General features: G+C 55.7%; 1 protein-coding gene across 1 annotated transcript in view; it reads left to right on the top strand.

The window, feature by feature from the left end:
* LOC119106996 (semaphorin-2A) overlaps nucleotides 1-12,199 on the top strand; it is a gene marked incomplete at its 5' end in the record, with an annotated part of 123,151 nt that extends 110,952 nt beyond the window's left edge. Inside the window, 10 exon segments of the mRNA XM_037230341.1 lie at nucleotides 965-1,092; nucleotides 1,940-2,052; nucleotides 3,009-3,132; nucleotides 4,976-5,152; nucleotides 5,367-5,491; nucleotides 8,227-8,378; nucleotides 9,253-9,432; nucleotides 10,124-10,295; nucleotides 10,857-10,940; nucleotides 11,177-12,199. Of these exon segments, the coding sequence (XP_037086236.1) occupies nucleotides 965-1,092; nucleotides 1,940-2,052; nucleotides 3,009-3,132; nucleotides 4,976-5,152; nucleotides 5,367-5,491; nucleotides 8,227-8,378; nucleotides 9,253-9,432; nucleotides 10,124-10,295; nucleotides 10,857-10,940; nucleotides 11,177-11,257 (1,336 nt within the window).
* Nucleotides 12,200-13,662: the final 1,463 nt, after the last annotated feature.

Genomic DNA, 13,662 nt, shown 5'->3' with positions numbered 1-13,662 from the left:
CGGAAGGCGGAACGCTGTGGGTGTGTGTGTCGTGCGGCCTGCTCACTACAAGTGCGACGCTCAGGGCCTCTCCGACTCGTGGTGGTCAGCTGCCCCCCCCCCCCCCCCCCCGGTTAAGAACCACCTGGTGCTACCACCCTTCTTTTGTCTGGAGTGGATCTTTGGGACGCGGTCGCACTGCTTTCCCGCTGCGTGTGTGTTGGAACGTTATTTTGCGCACAACTCGGCCGTGTTTATCGTTTCAGTGCGCTCTTAAGACACCTGCGCGAACAGTGGGCCAATCCATCAGAGCGAGCTTTAATCAAGCTTATTACATCTGTTGATGTACTTTCCGAAGGTCAGCCCGCCTCATTTTACGAAAGGTCACGTGACCTTCAATCTTCAGGGTTCAGAGAAGATAGCTTCCGCGGATGGTAGGACCTTCCACGAAAATGTTAACGTTTACCGCAGAAGACAACGCTTGGCTCCCGATGGAAAGCTGCCAGTCGGCTTTCACCGGTGTCCGTTGATGAAGATATCAAGGAACGACGTAGTCGTCAAAGCAAATATCGATATGAGGGGTTTTCCTGTTTTGTTGGGATCTTTCCGAGTTCGTATCTTTTAAGTGGAGGAAGTTTCAGGGAGTCCCGTGCCTTGTAAGAAGCTTCTGATATTCCTGGAGAACCGTCACGCCAATGACGTCACTGGAGAGGCGTTATGGCCACCTAATGTGACTTCAGCTAATGAACCAGCAACACATAATGGTTATGACGCATGCGGAATGAGAACTCCGAAATTGAACCTGAATTTCAGCGCGAGCATTTTCGATCTATCCCAGCGCCTCGCCATGTGGAAAAGACGGGTGGTTCATGGAGTCAGAGAGGCTCGGAAGCGCGACATTTGTGTGTGCCGCTGTGCATTGATGTCCGGTCATTGTCCATGTTACTGTCCTTCAGCCATGTGAAGGCTAATGTCTATCTTCCAGAGTGGCTCGCGTGTGCAAGAAAGACACCGGAGGCAAGAACATCCTGTTTCAGAACTGGGCCACTTACGTCAAGGCTCGACTGAATTGCTCGATACCTGGGGAGTTCCCGTTCTACTTCAACGAAATTCGTAAGTCGTGATGGGCTTGAACTTTTCTGTTTCTAAGCCTCACCCCATCGCCTTTGGAATAGTCACTCCACCTTCCATCCGCTGATTCTCCCTCGATCCGTTGGTGACGTCATTAGCCTGCCACAGGTGTCTTTTCCATGTACATGCGCATATCCCTGTCCCTAACCTCATTTGCTTTGCATTGCGACGAGCTATTCCCCGTCACCTTTATTGCGGAAATTCCATAGTCCGAACAGAAGCTGGGTCGTGTACTATAGCCGCGCCTTTAGGCCAAGTGAACAGTTTGTGTCTAATACCGATCCAGGTTTCAAACGGTGTTTTGTTTGCTTCTGTGACATTGCTTTGATAGACGTGGAATAACGCTGTGCTGGAGTGCATTCATAATTTCATTAGGTTTTGGGCTTCACGCTGGCTTCACAGGGAGCCAAGTCGTTTGATATTCACACACACACGCACGCTCACCGAATACAAAGCTGATGCTGGCTTAGAGATTTGTCAAGTCTGGAATGCCGTCGTGGTTGCTCCGTGTATCCGAATAACGTAAGCTTTTGTAAGCGTTACGCTGTCTTTGCATCATGCCGTGTCTGAGTCATGTTGCAAAAACTACGTGTGCACTTCTTACCATACTACAGTGTGCTACATATTACATATGCTACCTATTACCATATAGCCCAAACTATGCGTACACTTAAAGGGACCTCGTTGGCCTTTGGACTCCGGCCGCTGCCGGCTGCGATCACTCTCCATCGAGACGGGGTGCAGTTGTGCGAAAGCCCCAGCCCCTCTCCTTCCCCTCCCCTCCCGTACCCGAGTTGCCCGAGGCCTCACCCGGCGCCGCCGGCCGCAGAGTCGGTGTACAAGGTGCCCGGAGACGACACCAAGTTCTACGCCGTCTTCACCACGTCCATGACCGGCCTGATGGGCTCGGCCGTCTGCTCCTTTACTCTCCGGGACATCCAGGTGAGGTGGGAGGTGCGCCGCACCCCGTCCAGGTGAGGTGTGGCCTCGGCGGCCGACCGTGTTCATGTGTTCATGTTCGGTTCACGACCGACCGTGTTCATGTTCGGTCGTGTTCATGCCGCCCTGCCGAGCGCCGGACGACGGCATCTGTGGATATGGTCTAGTGCTCTGGTGGTGTAGCTGCCTGCTAACGATGGGGTCCGGGTGGATTTTGTGAACGCTTGTGATGAATTGCATAAAAGTTATGTTTACATTTCCATGGAGATGTGAAGAACTTCCCGCATCATGAACTGACTTTGAAAGCTTTAGATTGGTTTCCAGCGCTACTCAGGGCTTCAACGTTCCTATTACAGGCGATGCTGGTGTCGGTGTGTAGATTGCTTGGAAAGGGTGTGCTACCGAAGCAGAATGTGGAAATCAATTATTTCACCTGCCCTCACGTTTTCTGCGGATGTGATCGACTCACTGTTTTTTTTTATTGCCGACTTCTTCACGTCGTTGACTTGCTTTGGGTGTAGTGGTAGTGTGGATTAGGTGCCAACCACCACGTGCCCGTCTACTCTATACCCGAACGGATCCGTTTTAAGCTCCCTTCGGGGAAGTAGAAGGGCAAATCGGCGTCACGGGGCTGTGCCATGCGGCTGGTCGCTTCATAACGGCCGGCCGGAACGGACCGCGTGAGCCCCGACAGCGACTGGAGCGCGGCTCGGCGCGCGGCCGCTCCCGCGCTCCAGGCGACAGGCACTGCCGCCGAGACTCGACCGGTGGCGCTGGGAGGTCTCCGGGTGCCCGCTGGGCCCTGCTGAGTGGCGCCGCGGTGGTGGCTGGACAGCGTTCAGTGACGAGCCGGCGGAGTGGGAGGCGGCGATTGGGCGTTTGGTGCCAGTCAGTCATGGCGACCGTGCAGTGCGTGCAGACGATCTGTGGCACTGACTGTGGCGTCGGTCTCCCGCCAGGCGGCGTTCGACGGCAAGTTCAAGGAGCAGAAGACGTCGAGCTCGGCCTGGCTGCCGGTCAGCGACTCGGCCGTGCCCGAGCCGCGGCCCGGACACTGCGTCAACGACACCCAGGCTCTGCCAGGTACGCCGGCGGCCTCACGTGCGCACGCCCGCCCGGCCGCGCCCACCGGCTGGCGCCAGGGGACGGCTGGCGTATCCCCTCGGTGGCTGTCAGCAAACGGCCGTGGCGGATCGACCAGTGGATGTCTCAGAGAGGTGGAGGCACATACAGAAGCCATGTGAAACGGGGTTCGCCTGGGGAATCCGCTTAAAAAAATAGATATCGTAGTGTTTCACTATGATTTCGTCCCTTACAGAGTGAAATGGATGTTATCGGGTGAAATTAAATCTGTTTTAGCACTGTGCGTTTTTGGAAGTAGAAATGTAGATGTTCTTCTGCTAAATAGTGGTATCCCTGGATGCTTTTTTGTATCGCTGCTGTACTTAACAAACAAAAGCAAAACAAAAAGTATTAAAAGTACTAACGTATCAAAAGTAAGCACTGCAAAGTACTTAGCAAAACAAAGCCGCATATCTTTTTGACTATAATCAACAACCATCTATGGACCACCCCATTTAGAAAACTGTCGGATCCGCGTACGGAGGGCCATCGCCGTTGATTGCACCAGTGGCCTGAACGAAAGATGTTGCACCAGTTATCCATCGGCTCTGGGTACGAGTCCCAGAGCTGTCGCATGGTTTAGCCCGTCGGATATGGAAAGGTCAACTGACAGCTCTGGCCCACGGAGATCACCCCGTCCAGGGGCGCGCGGCGTGCCACAGCGCTGCGCGATGCGTAACTAACCATCCAGGCTCGTTTATTGAAAGAGCGGAGGTAAAATGATCCATCGAATTGCGGGTCACGACTTGAGTGACGGTCTTAGGGCACACGGCACAAGCCGTGCTTAGCAGGTACTCTCCACCCGTGCGAATGATACGGGGTACATTTATCAATTAGTGGTGGAATGTCCCGTGAGATGCGCCAGTGTATTTGGGGCGGAGGTGCAGCCATGTGTGAAAGTTTGCTGATGCCAGCTAGCATTAGCACTCCATGGCCGATCGGATGGGATGAATGCAATGAAATACGCTAACTGCAAATGGGATTGCTCGTTGTCCGACCCGATGGGCCCTCACTGAACCCGCGTGGGCCGCGAACTTCAGGCTTTCTGTGTGCTGACGCGTTTCCAGTATCGAACAGACGTGGTGCTGACGTGTCTCCTGTATCGGGCAGACGCGGTGCTGACGTGTCTCCTGTATCGGGCAGACGCGGTGCTGACGGGTCTCCTGTATCGGAGAGACGCGGTACTGGGGGGTCTCCTGTATCGGGCAGACGCGGTACTGGCGGGTCTCCCGTATCGGGCAGACGCGGTGCTGACGTGTCTCCTGTATCGGGCAGACGCGGTGCTGACGGGTCTCCTGTATCGGAGAGACGCGGTACTGGGGGGTCTCCTGTATCGGGCAGACGCGGTACTGGCGGGTCTCCTGTATCGGGCAGACGCGGTACTGGCGGGTCTCCCGTATCGGGCAGACGCGGTGCTGACGTGTCTCCTGTATCGGGCAGACGCGGTACTGGCGGGTCTCCTGTATCGAAGAGACGCGGTGCTGACGGGTCCCCTATATCGGAGAGACGCGGTGCTGACCGGTCTCCCGTGTTGAACATGTGTGGTAGTGACATGTCTCTCATATCCTGGAGACGCGTTGCTGATATGTCTGCTGTATCCGACAGACACGTTGTTGACATGTCTGCCGTATCCGAAAAACATGTTGCTGGCATGCCATGTCTGCCGTATCCGACAGACGTAGCTGCCGTAACTGCGTCACCGAACCTACAGTGCTGATGTATCTAGTATATCAGACAGACGTGATGCTAGCAGGTCTCCTGTGTCGAAGTGACACATTGCTAATGTGTCTGCTGTATTTGACAGACACGGTGCTGACGTTCATCCAGTCTCACCCGCTGCTGGACCAGGCAGTGGCTCACCACAACCACCGACCCGTGTTCTACAAGCGGGACCTCATCTTCACTCATGTGGTAGTCGACAAAGTGATCTCAGGCTCCTTCGGCAATGACCGGGAATACACCGTCTACTACGCCGGGTCCAGTGAGTTTTTCCGTCCTCGCCATATGTTTGTTTTGAAGCCCACGAGTATAATATTTATCAGAAGACACAAGTAGCTTTCTATGCTTGTGAGATCAGCTTGCATTCGTGTCGCCGGCCGAACTCATCGCCTCGCTCTGCGTCCCGCGGTGCCGAGAGCAGGACGTGGCTTTCGGCGCTGTGCTGGTCCCGGGCGTGACGTGGCCTGCGTTTGCAGACGACGGGAAGGTGTACAAGATCGTCGAGTGGTCGGACGCGCAGGGCGGCTCGCACTCGCAGCTGCTGGACATCTTCGAGGTCACACGACCGGAGCCCATCCGGCAGATGGCGCTCTCCCGACGGGTCAGTGGTCATGGGGGGGGGGGGGGGGGGCTCGGGGCGGCCGTGTCACTGGTCACGGTGGGCCTCAGGTCGGCTGTGTCAGTGATCATGATGGGCCTCAGGGTGGCTGTGTCAGCGGTCATGGTGGGCCTCAGGGTGGCCATGTCAGCGGTCATGGTGGGCCTCAGGGTGGCTGTGTCAGCGGTCATGGTGGGCCTCAGGGTGGCTGTGTCAGCGGTCATGGTGGGCCTCAGGGTGGCTGTGTCAGCGGTCATGGTGGGCCTCAGGGTGGCCTGTGTCAGCGGTCATGGTGGGCCTCAGGGTGGCTGTGTCAGTGGTCACGGTGGGCCTCAGGGTGGCTGTGTCAGCGGTCATGGTGGGCCTCAGGGTGGCTGTGTCAGTGGTCATGGTGGGCCTCAGGGTGGCTGTGTCAGTGGTCATGGTGGGCCTCAGGGTGGCTGTGTCAGCGGTCATGGTGGGCCTCAGGGTGGCTGTGTCAGCGGTCATGGTGGGCCTCAGGGTGGCTGTGTCAGTGGTCATGGTGGGCCTCAGGGTGGCTGTGTCAGTGGTCATGGTGGGCCTCAGGGTGGCTGTGTCAGTGGTCATGGTGGGCCTCAGGGTGGCTGTGTCAGTGGTCATGGTGGGCCTCAGGGTGGCTGTGTCAGTGTTCATGGTGGGCCTCAGGGTGGCTGTGTCAGCGGTCATGGTGGGCCTCAGGGTGGCTGTGTCAGTGGTCATGGCAGGCCTCAGGGTGGCCATGCTAGTGGTCATAGCAGGCCTTGGGGTGGCCATGTCAGTGGTCATGGCAGGCCTCGGGGTGGCTGTGTCAGTGGTCATGGCAAACCTCAGGGCGGTTTTGTCAGCGGTCATGGTGGGCCTCAGGGTGGCCGTGTCAGTGGTCATGGTGGGCCTCAGGGTGGCCGTGTCAGCGGTCATGGTGGGCCTCAGGGTGGCTGTGTCAGTGGTCATGTTGGGCCTCAGGGTGGCTGTGTCAGCGGTCATGGTGGGCCTCAGGGTGGCTGTGTCAGTGATTATGGCAGGCCTCAGGGTGGCTGTGTCAGTGGTCATGGTGGGCCTCAGGGTGGCTGTGTCAGCGGTCATGGTGGGCCTCAGGGTGGCTGTGTCAGCGGTCATGGTGGGCCTCAGGGTGGCCGTGTCAGTGGTCATGGTGGGCCTCAGGGTGGCCGTGTCAGCGGTCATGGTGGGCCTCAGGGTGGCTGTGTCAGTGGTCATGTTGGGCCTCAGGGTGGCTGTGTCAGCGGTCATGGTGGGCCTCAGGGTGGCTGTGTCATAATGGCAGGCCTCAGGGTGCTGTGTCCAGGGTCATGGTGGGCCTCAGGGTGGCTGTGTCACGTGGTCATGGTGGGCCTCAGGGTGGCTGTGTCAGCTGGTCATGGTGGGCCTCAGGGTGGCTGTGTCAGCGGTCATGGTGGGCCTCAGGGTGGCCTGTGTCAGTGGTCATGGTGGGCCTCAGGTGGCCGTGTCAGCGGTCATGGTGGGGCCTCAGGGTGGCCTGTGTCAGCGGTCATGGTGGGCCTCAGGGCGGCTGTGTCAGCGTCATGGTGGGCCTCAGGGTGGCCGTGTCAGCGGTCATGGTGGGCCTCAGGGTGGCTGTGTCAGTGGTCATGGTGGGCCTCAGGGTGGCTGTGTCAGCGGTCATGTGGGCCTCAGGGTGGCTGTGTCAGTGGTCATGGTGGGCCTCAGGGTGGCTGTGTCAGCGGTCATGGTGGGCCTCAGGGTGGCTGTGTCAGTGATCATGGTGGGCCTCAGGGTGGCCGTGTCAGCGGTCATGGTGGGCCTCAGGGTGGCTGTGTCAGTGATCATGGCAGGCCTCAGGGTGGCTGTGTCAGTGGTCATGGTGGGCCTCAGGGTGGCCGTGTCAGCGGTCATGGTGGGCACCAGGGAGACCATTTCAGCGGCTGGTCTGAAGTGGCGTACTTCGGGTCATGGCGTCGTCACCCGTTTCTCACGACACGGGGGTCATTAACCGGCCTCAGGTCGTGTTTGGTCAGCAGCGGGTCCCAGATCACAATGAGGTTATGGGGACTCAGGCCATGGTAGTTCAACAAGCTGTTCTTAGGTTATGCCGGGTCGGTCGTTAGTCTTAGGTCAAAATGTACGCTAATTGAATTCCCGTGCATAATTGTCTTATAAGGTGGTGAGTGTATTTCCTTCGAGCGAAAGCTCTAACAGTATTGTGGCAGCGAACCACATGAGGGGTTTGCGGGTCCTCTCAGCATAAAGCATTTATGGTCCCAACCCCTTGATTTAGATATGGTTCACCCGTGTAATTTGCAATCCCCTCTTTGAAGCCAGTCCAATTTTGCCAAGGCTTGCGTCACCAACAAGCGGCACGTGGCACCGGTGTTGGGCCTGTCAGAGTGTCCGGTCTTTGAGCTCGCCGCGCCTGGCGTAAATTGACACTCTGATCCGTGCGACTAAGCTGATTCCGTTCAAATCGAAATACGTGCTTCACCCGATCGTGAAAATGGTGCTTATTAGCCATGTGCAGAGACCTGCAATAGGTAGCAAGTAAAATAAGGTTCCAAATTTCCTTGCTTGTGCTATCTCAACCTGGCCGGCGTTCCTTCCTCATCAGAGCCGATCAGGGCTTTTGTCCGTGTCTGGCGGGCAGGAGCGCTGCCACGTCTCTGTGTATCCGTGTCTGGCGGGGCAGGAGCGATGTCACGTCTCTGTGTATCCGTGTCTGGCGGGGGCAGGAGCGATGTCACGTCTCCTTGCGTCTGTCCCCACAGTACAAGTCGCTGTACGTCTCCTCGGACGTGGAGCTTCGCCAGGTCCACCTGGAGATGTGCAACGGCCGCTTCGACAACTGCCTGCGCTGCGTGCACGATCCGTACTGCGGCTGGGATAAAGACGCGCGCGCCTGCAAGCCTTACGTGCCCGGGTAAGACGCACGGCCGTGCGGCGGCTGTGCCACGGGCTCGCGTTTGCTCAGACTCACGTGCCGGGATAAGGCTCCGACCCACGCTGCTGGCTCCCTGCCGGCTCGTTGTTCCGACTGATATTCGGCTTTGAGTGCCCGAACGTTCTCGGTTGGACTGCTTTGTTCGAAATGTCACTGCATGTACTTGAACGACTTATACAAGTTCCGTGTAGACTTCATGGTTCCCGTTCTGATGTCATCTAGCAAATCCGTCCGTACTTTTTCCATCGAGTTCTCGTGTGACGCTCCAGCAATTTGTCATGCGGTTAGCAGTCTGCTTTTTCAATATGTGGCCCACCGGTGGGATCATATTGAGCTAGTTAGAGTTAAGCCATGCATCACTCCCATGTTAAGCTATGCATCAGCCCCCAAGGTTAATTCCCCCGCTGATCCTTCGGACAACTCCATGTGCAAGTCGTTGGCCACTTTCATGCGTGTCCGCCTCATCAACTCTTCTGACGACGCGAGGCCCTATGTAGGTGTGTCCCTCGAGATCCTCTTCCTTTACCAGGCACGCTCGTTCCGTCGTTCCCGCGTGTGGTGCCTCCACTGATCCACCATCAAATCCATCTGTTAACAATATGTAACCGATCTGATGGCCTCCAACTTGTCCGTACATTGTATATATATATATATATATATATATATATATATATATATATATATAGAAAACACGACTTAACACCCGCACGTGCGCGTTTCGTAACGCATTCGCGCGGACGCGAGAAGTGTGTGCGTCGGGCGGCCCGCTGCAGCTGCGCACGGGATCCTCCGGCGGCCGCACGTCACTACCTGAGCCGGTGACGTCACCAGCGAACGATGTCGTGTCCGACAGGCTGCTGCAGGACGTGGCCAGCTCGGAGCCGGGCCTCTGCGACAGCTCGGTGCTGCGCAGGGAGCTGAAGGCCACGTGGGGCCAGGCGCTCCACCTAGGCTGCGACGTCAAGCTGCCGCAGGAGATGGGCCGACGCCAGGTCAGCTGGTACCTCCGCAAGAAGGAGCGCAGACGCCACAGGTGAGACGGCTGACCGCTCTTCGGCAGAGGCTTCTGAACTGGGAAATTTGCGTGCCATTTGCTGGTCGGTCAGAGTACGGGCAGTGGCTTGAGTGTTGCGCAAGCTGGCATTGATGTAAGGAGGATGTTAGCAGCATGCAAGCGTGTTTAAGCATGTGACCCCGATATCGCTACTATCGGCGGCTCCGTTGGACTATTACTCGGCGACTGAAACCTTGTTCAACGTTTGCCTTTTGCCATGCCTAGTTATTTTGCAATGGCGAATCTTCGAATGCTTCCCGGATTTAGCCCTGGCAGCGCGCCCAGGTCTCGCACATTGTCAGAACTGGTTTTAGGAAGCTTGCACGGTGTGAAGATCTGAGTTCGATCCCTGTCGCTCCCGCCGCCTCTCTCCGGTCCTAGTCTTCCTCCACGATGTTAATATCGCGTACTCGCGCACTATCCCAAGGCACCCCGACATCAACTCTGCTGTCCTCCCTGTTCGCGCCTGCAGCGCTGTTCCAGTTCACGAGCCTCATCTATCTTCCAGCATTGTCCGTCACTGGTCCGTCTCATCGTACATGCAACGCCCCCCCCCTCCCCCTTCTGCGGCAGCTGGGCCGTCCCCCCCCCCCACGCCACTGACCCCGGCCGGTGCGCGCCGTCCCCCCCCCCCCCCGCCCACGCCACTGACCCCGGCCGGTGCGCGCAGGCTGGAGGCGGACCCGGCCAAGTACGTGCCGACCCAGAAGAACGGTCTGGTGGTGCTGGACGCGGCCGAGCCGGACGCCGGCCAGTACGAGGCCCGGCTCGGCTCGGACCTGCTTTGCGCCTACAGCGTCACCGTAGACGTGCACCGCTGCGTGGCGCCCGACCAGTCCAAGGTACGCCTCCCGTCCCCTCCCCTGTCCTGCCGAGGAGGTCACCGGTTGGCCGTCCGGTGTGAGGTACATCCCTTGTGTGGTTGTGTAGGCGTTCTCAGGACCACACAATGGCCCCCATTCCCTTTGCATTTTTGTGTGCCCTGCCCTCCCAGCACCGTGGCGATAAGGACGAACTAGGATGTTTTCACCGTTCATTCCATCGTGTTTTTTAATCATATTAAGCTGAGATGATGATTGTGACGCACGGAATATCCTGCATGTAGTTAAGGCAACTTGCCAGCTTTGTTTGCAGATAACAATGCTAGGATTGCTAAAGTATTAAGTATAAGCTTTATATAGTATTTTAGTTATAGCTTATATAGAATAGTATATAGTATATATATATATATATATATATATATATATATATATATATACTGTAAAGTATATATATAAAGTATAGTGTAAAGTATGAAGCTAGCGTTTTTGATGTTGCGGCGCCTGAAATCAAAATGCTATACGACGGCATAAAATCCGATGACACGTGATCTTGTTGCTTATGTTTCTCTGTTCGTTCTTCAGGACTACCAGAAGGTGTATTCAGATTGGTGTACCCAGTTTGAGAAGTACAAAAACGCGATGAAGAGCTGGGAGAAAAAGCAAGCGGTAAGTGTGGTACACCGGTATGGTGTTCTGGTCGCCAATAAACAGCATCAGTTGTCTGCAGGTGGTTATTTTCCACTGCCCCTATGCGAGTTGGCTCTGGCCCGCACTCGCCTCAGGGATCTCCCTTGTCTGTGAACGCCGTCATAGACGAGCGCGTTGCGTAATGTACCTTGCAGCCCGCGGATATGTGTCGACTGCCCAACGCTGCTCGCTCTGACAGTGTGCGTCTCTTTCAGCAATGTCGCAACCAAAACCGGAGTGTGAACCAAAACTCTCATCCGAACGAGATCTACCAGCGGCCAGCTCCGCTCATATGATCCCAGTGCCTCTGTGTGACGTCACTAGTGTGTGTGCGAACCAATCAAAACGAAGACGTCCCGCGGCGGCTGTCGCGCCCGCGGTAATTGTGCTGCCGCTCCCCCGCGAGAGAAACTGCCGCGTTGAAGCGCGTTGGCGGGCAGAGCTGTCGTTCCCGGACTCCTTGGAGAGCGCAGGGATCGTTCCCAGACACCGCCGTGAGTGCTGTGGTCGTTTGGACCACGTCGTGGGCGATAAATCGTCCTGAAATTAGTGTAGGCACCGCTGGCTCCGAATACTCCGCACCTGGCGCCCCTGCTGTGATCAGTGCTACTTCAAGTGCGGATGGCGTGCGAAAGATGGCGGTACGTGAGAGGAATGAGTGCTTGCGGCTGCGGGATGTACGTCTGCTGAAGTCGCCGCGTGCGGCACGTGCATAACGGAGGAGGTTGGGGGGAGGGGGGAGGTGCAAGTGTGTGATATGTGCGACTCCCAGCGAGAGGTTGGGAAAATCGTCGCTCTGTGCCCTGGCCGCCATTGGCATGCGCATCGCGCGAGCCCGCCCGGCCGTTCTGCATTGTGATGTCTCCGCATGGGTGCGAGAACGAGAGCGTACGCAGAGTTGTCTTGGTTTATGCGTCCCCTTGATCGGCGGTGTCTTCCATATTGATGGACCCAGTTACTGCTCGCCTGTGAGACGTCTTTTGTATCTGATCAGCGGTTCGAGAGCAGCTAGTGTTGGTTGACACTTGTTTTATTGGGGACTAAGATGACCCGTGCCTAGACTCGAAGTCCTGCAGTTCGGTTACCTCTGATCCCATTGCTGAGTGTTGAATGCTATGACGATATTTTTCGTCGTCTGTGTGTCTCAAGTTTATTATGTATAAGTGTTTAGGCATGGGATGCTGTTATACGTAGAGACGACTTCATAATAATAAATCTCATCCACCTTTGTACAAAATATTTGGGTTTCGGTGCTTATGGGCGCCATATGACCATCGTAGTCAGTGCGCCCCAAAGCCCAGAGCATCATGTTCATCATCCTCATCGGTGCTTGACCCTACAGTTGACAGGTTGCATTGTTTTAAACTTGCGTGCGCGAGGGATCGCCGAGCTCCCAGGTGGCTATCATCTTGACACGTGAGGAGGATTGAATCCTTACATACCATGAGCGACGAACGAAGACCTCTGTCGAGCTCATGTCGGATTCCATGCAATGCCAATGGATAAGGTCATCCTAGGTCAGGCCGGGGAAAATGTGACAAGTCATAAATGGTATAGGTGTGGAGATGGCTTTTCGGCATTATGGATTTAAGAGTCCTTGTGTTAAACCGATATGCCAGGTGGTAGTGGTTAAACGGCGCTATTGAGCAAGCATGGGCCATACTGCCAAAACTTGACAACTCGAGCTGTGCTCATGTGTCCCACGTTTCACTCCTGATCGTGAGCGATCTTGGAACGTCGAGTTTTTGCAAAGTAATTAATGTTTGCTCATTGACGTCATTAAACCAGTACCTCGTGGTATACATTGAAGGTCGTTTATTATCAGCATATTTTTTTTTCTTTCACGATCAAAATGTTCCGGGACGGCAAGGAGGGGGGGGGGGGGGGGGCTCGCTTGTCTGTGAAAGTGAATACAGCGCCCATCGGTCGAGGGTCGAACACATTCCCCGCATTCGTAGTGGTTGGACGCATACACAAGCCAAAACGGATACATATCGGTGTGTTATGCAGAGTACTCGTGCGAACGTGAATGTCCACCGATTTCGTTTTTCCACACATTTCGTCCAGTGACATCTCTTGAGGTCACTGGACCAGCTCTTAGTATATCAATCGGTAGGTTAGTTGAATACGTAGTGGGGGAATACACTGGCAATTTCAAACATTCTCGACACATGCATGCGTCATCCAGTTCTTACCATCGCGACGGTGTCACGACGGGGGGGGGGGGGGGTCGGCTTAATTTCCATACCATGCGAGCAGAAACGAGTGGAGGCCAGTCAGGTCGTGTAATTAACACGCGCCCAGGTAGCCGGCTAGATACCCTTCGTTCGGGTGGGGGTGGGGGGTGGAGGGTCAATTTGACCCCCAACTGAGATCTCGGGAACTAAGAAAGATAGAGACACCAAATTTACAGGGTGTCTTGACCTGTACGTGAACTCAGTTAGGTTGAAGTTTGAGCTTCCTAGGTCATGACCTTCAGGTCACAAGGGCTGAACAAGGTCAAATTCCGGGTTGGTCACCTAAGTGCCTCCAGAACCTAGCAACTGTTTCTAAGCAAAAGGCTACAAGCCTGTTTAAGGTTATTTGCCTTGTTTGACCTTTTGAAGGTCATGGTGGCCAAAATGATACAAGACTATTCTGAGTTTTGCACTTGAATAAGCGACAAAGATTATGCCAGGCAGTATGTTCCCAAAGCACAATG

The sequence above is a fragment of the Pollicipes pollicipes genome, unplaced genomic scaffold (genome assembly GCF_011947565.3).
Source record: "Pollicipes pollicipes isolate AB1234 unplaced genomic scaffold, Ppol_2.1 Scaffold_6578;HRSCAF=7798_pilon_pilon_pilon, whole genome shotgun sequence".
Taxonomy (NCBI): Eukaryota; Metazoa; Arthropoda; class Thecostraca; order Pollicipedomorpha; family Pollicipedidae; genus Pollicipes; species Pollicipes pollicipes.
The sequence above is the reverse complement of the archived record's forward strand: the minus strand, read 5'-3'. Positions and strand labels throughout refer to the sequence as shown.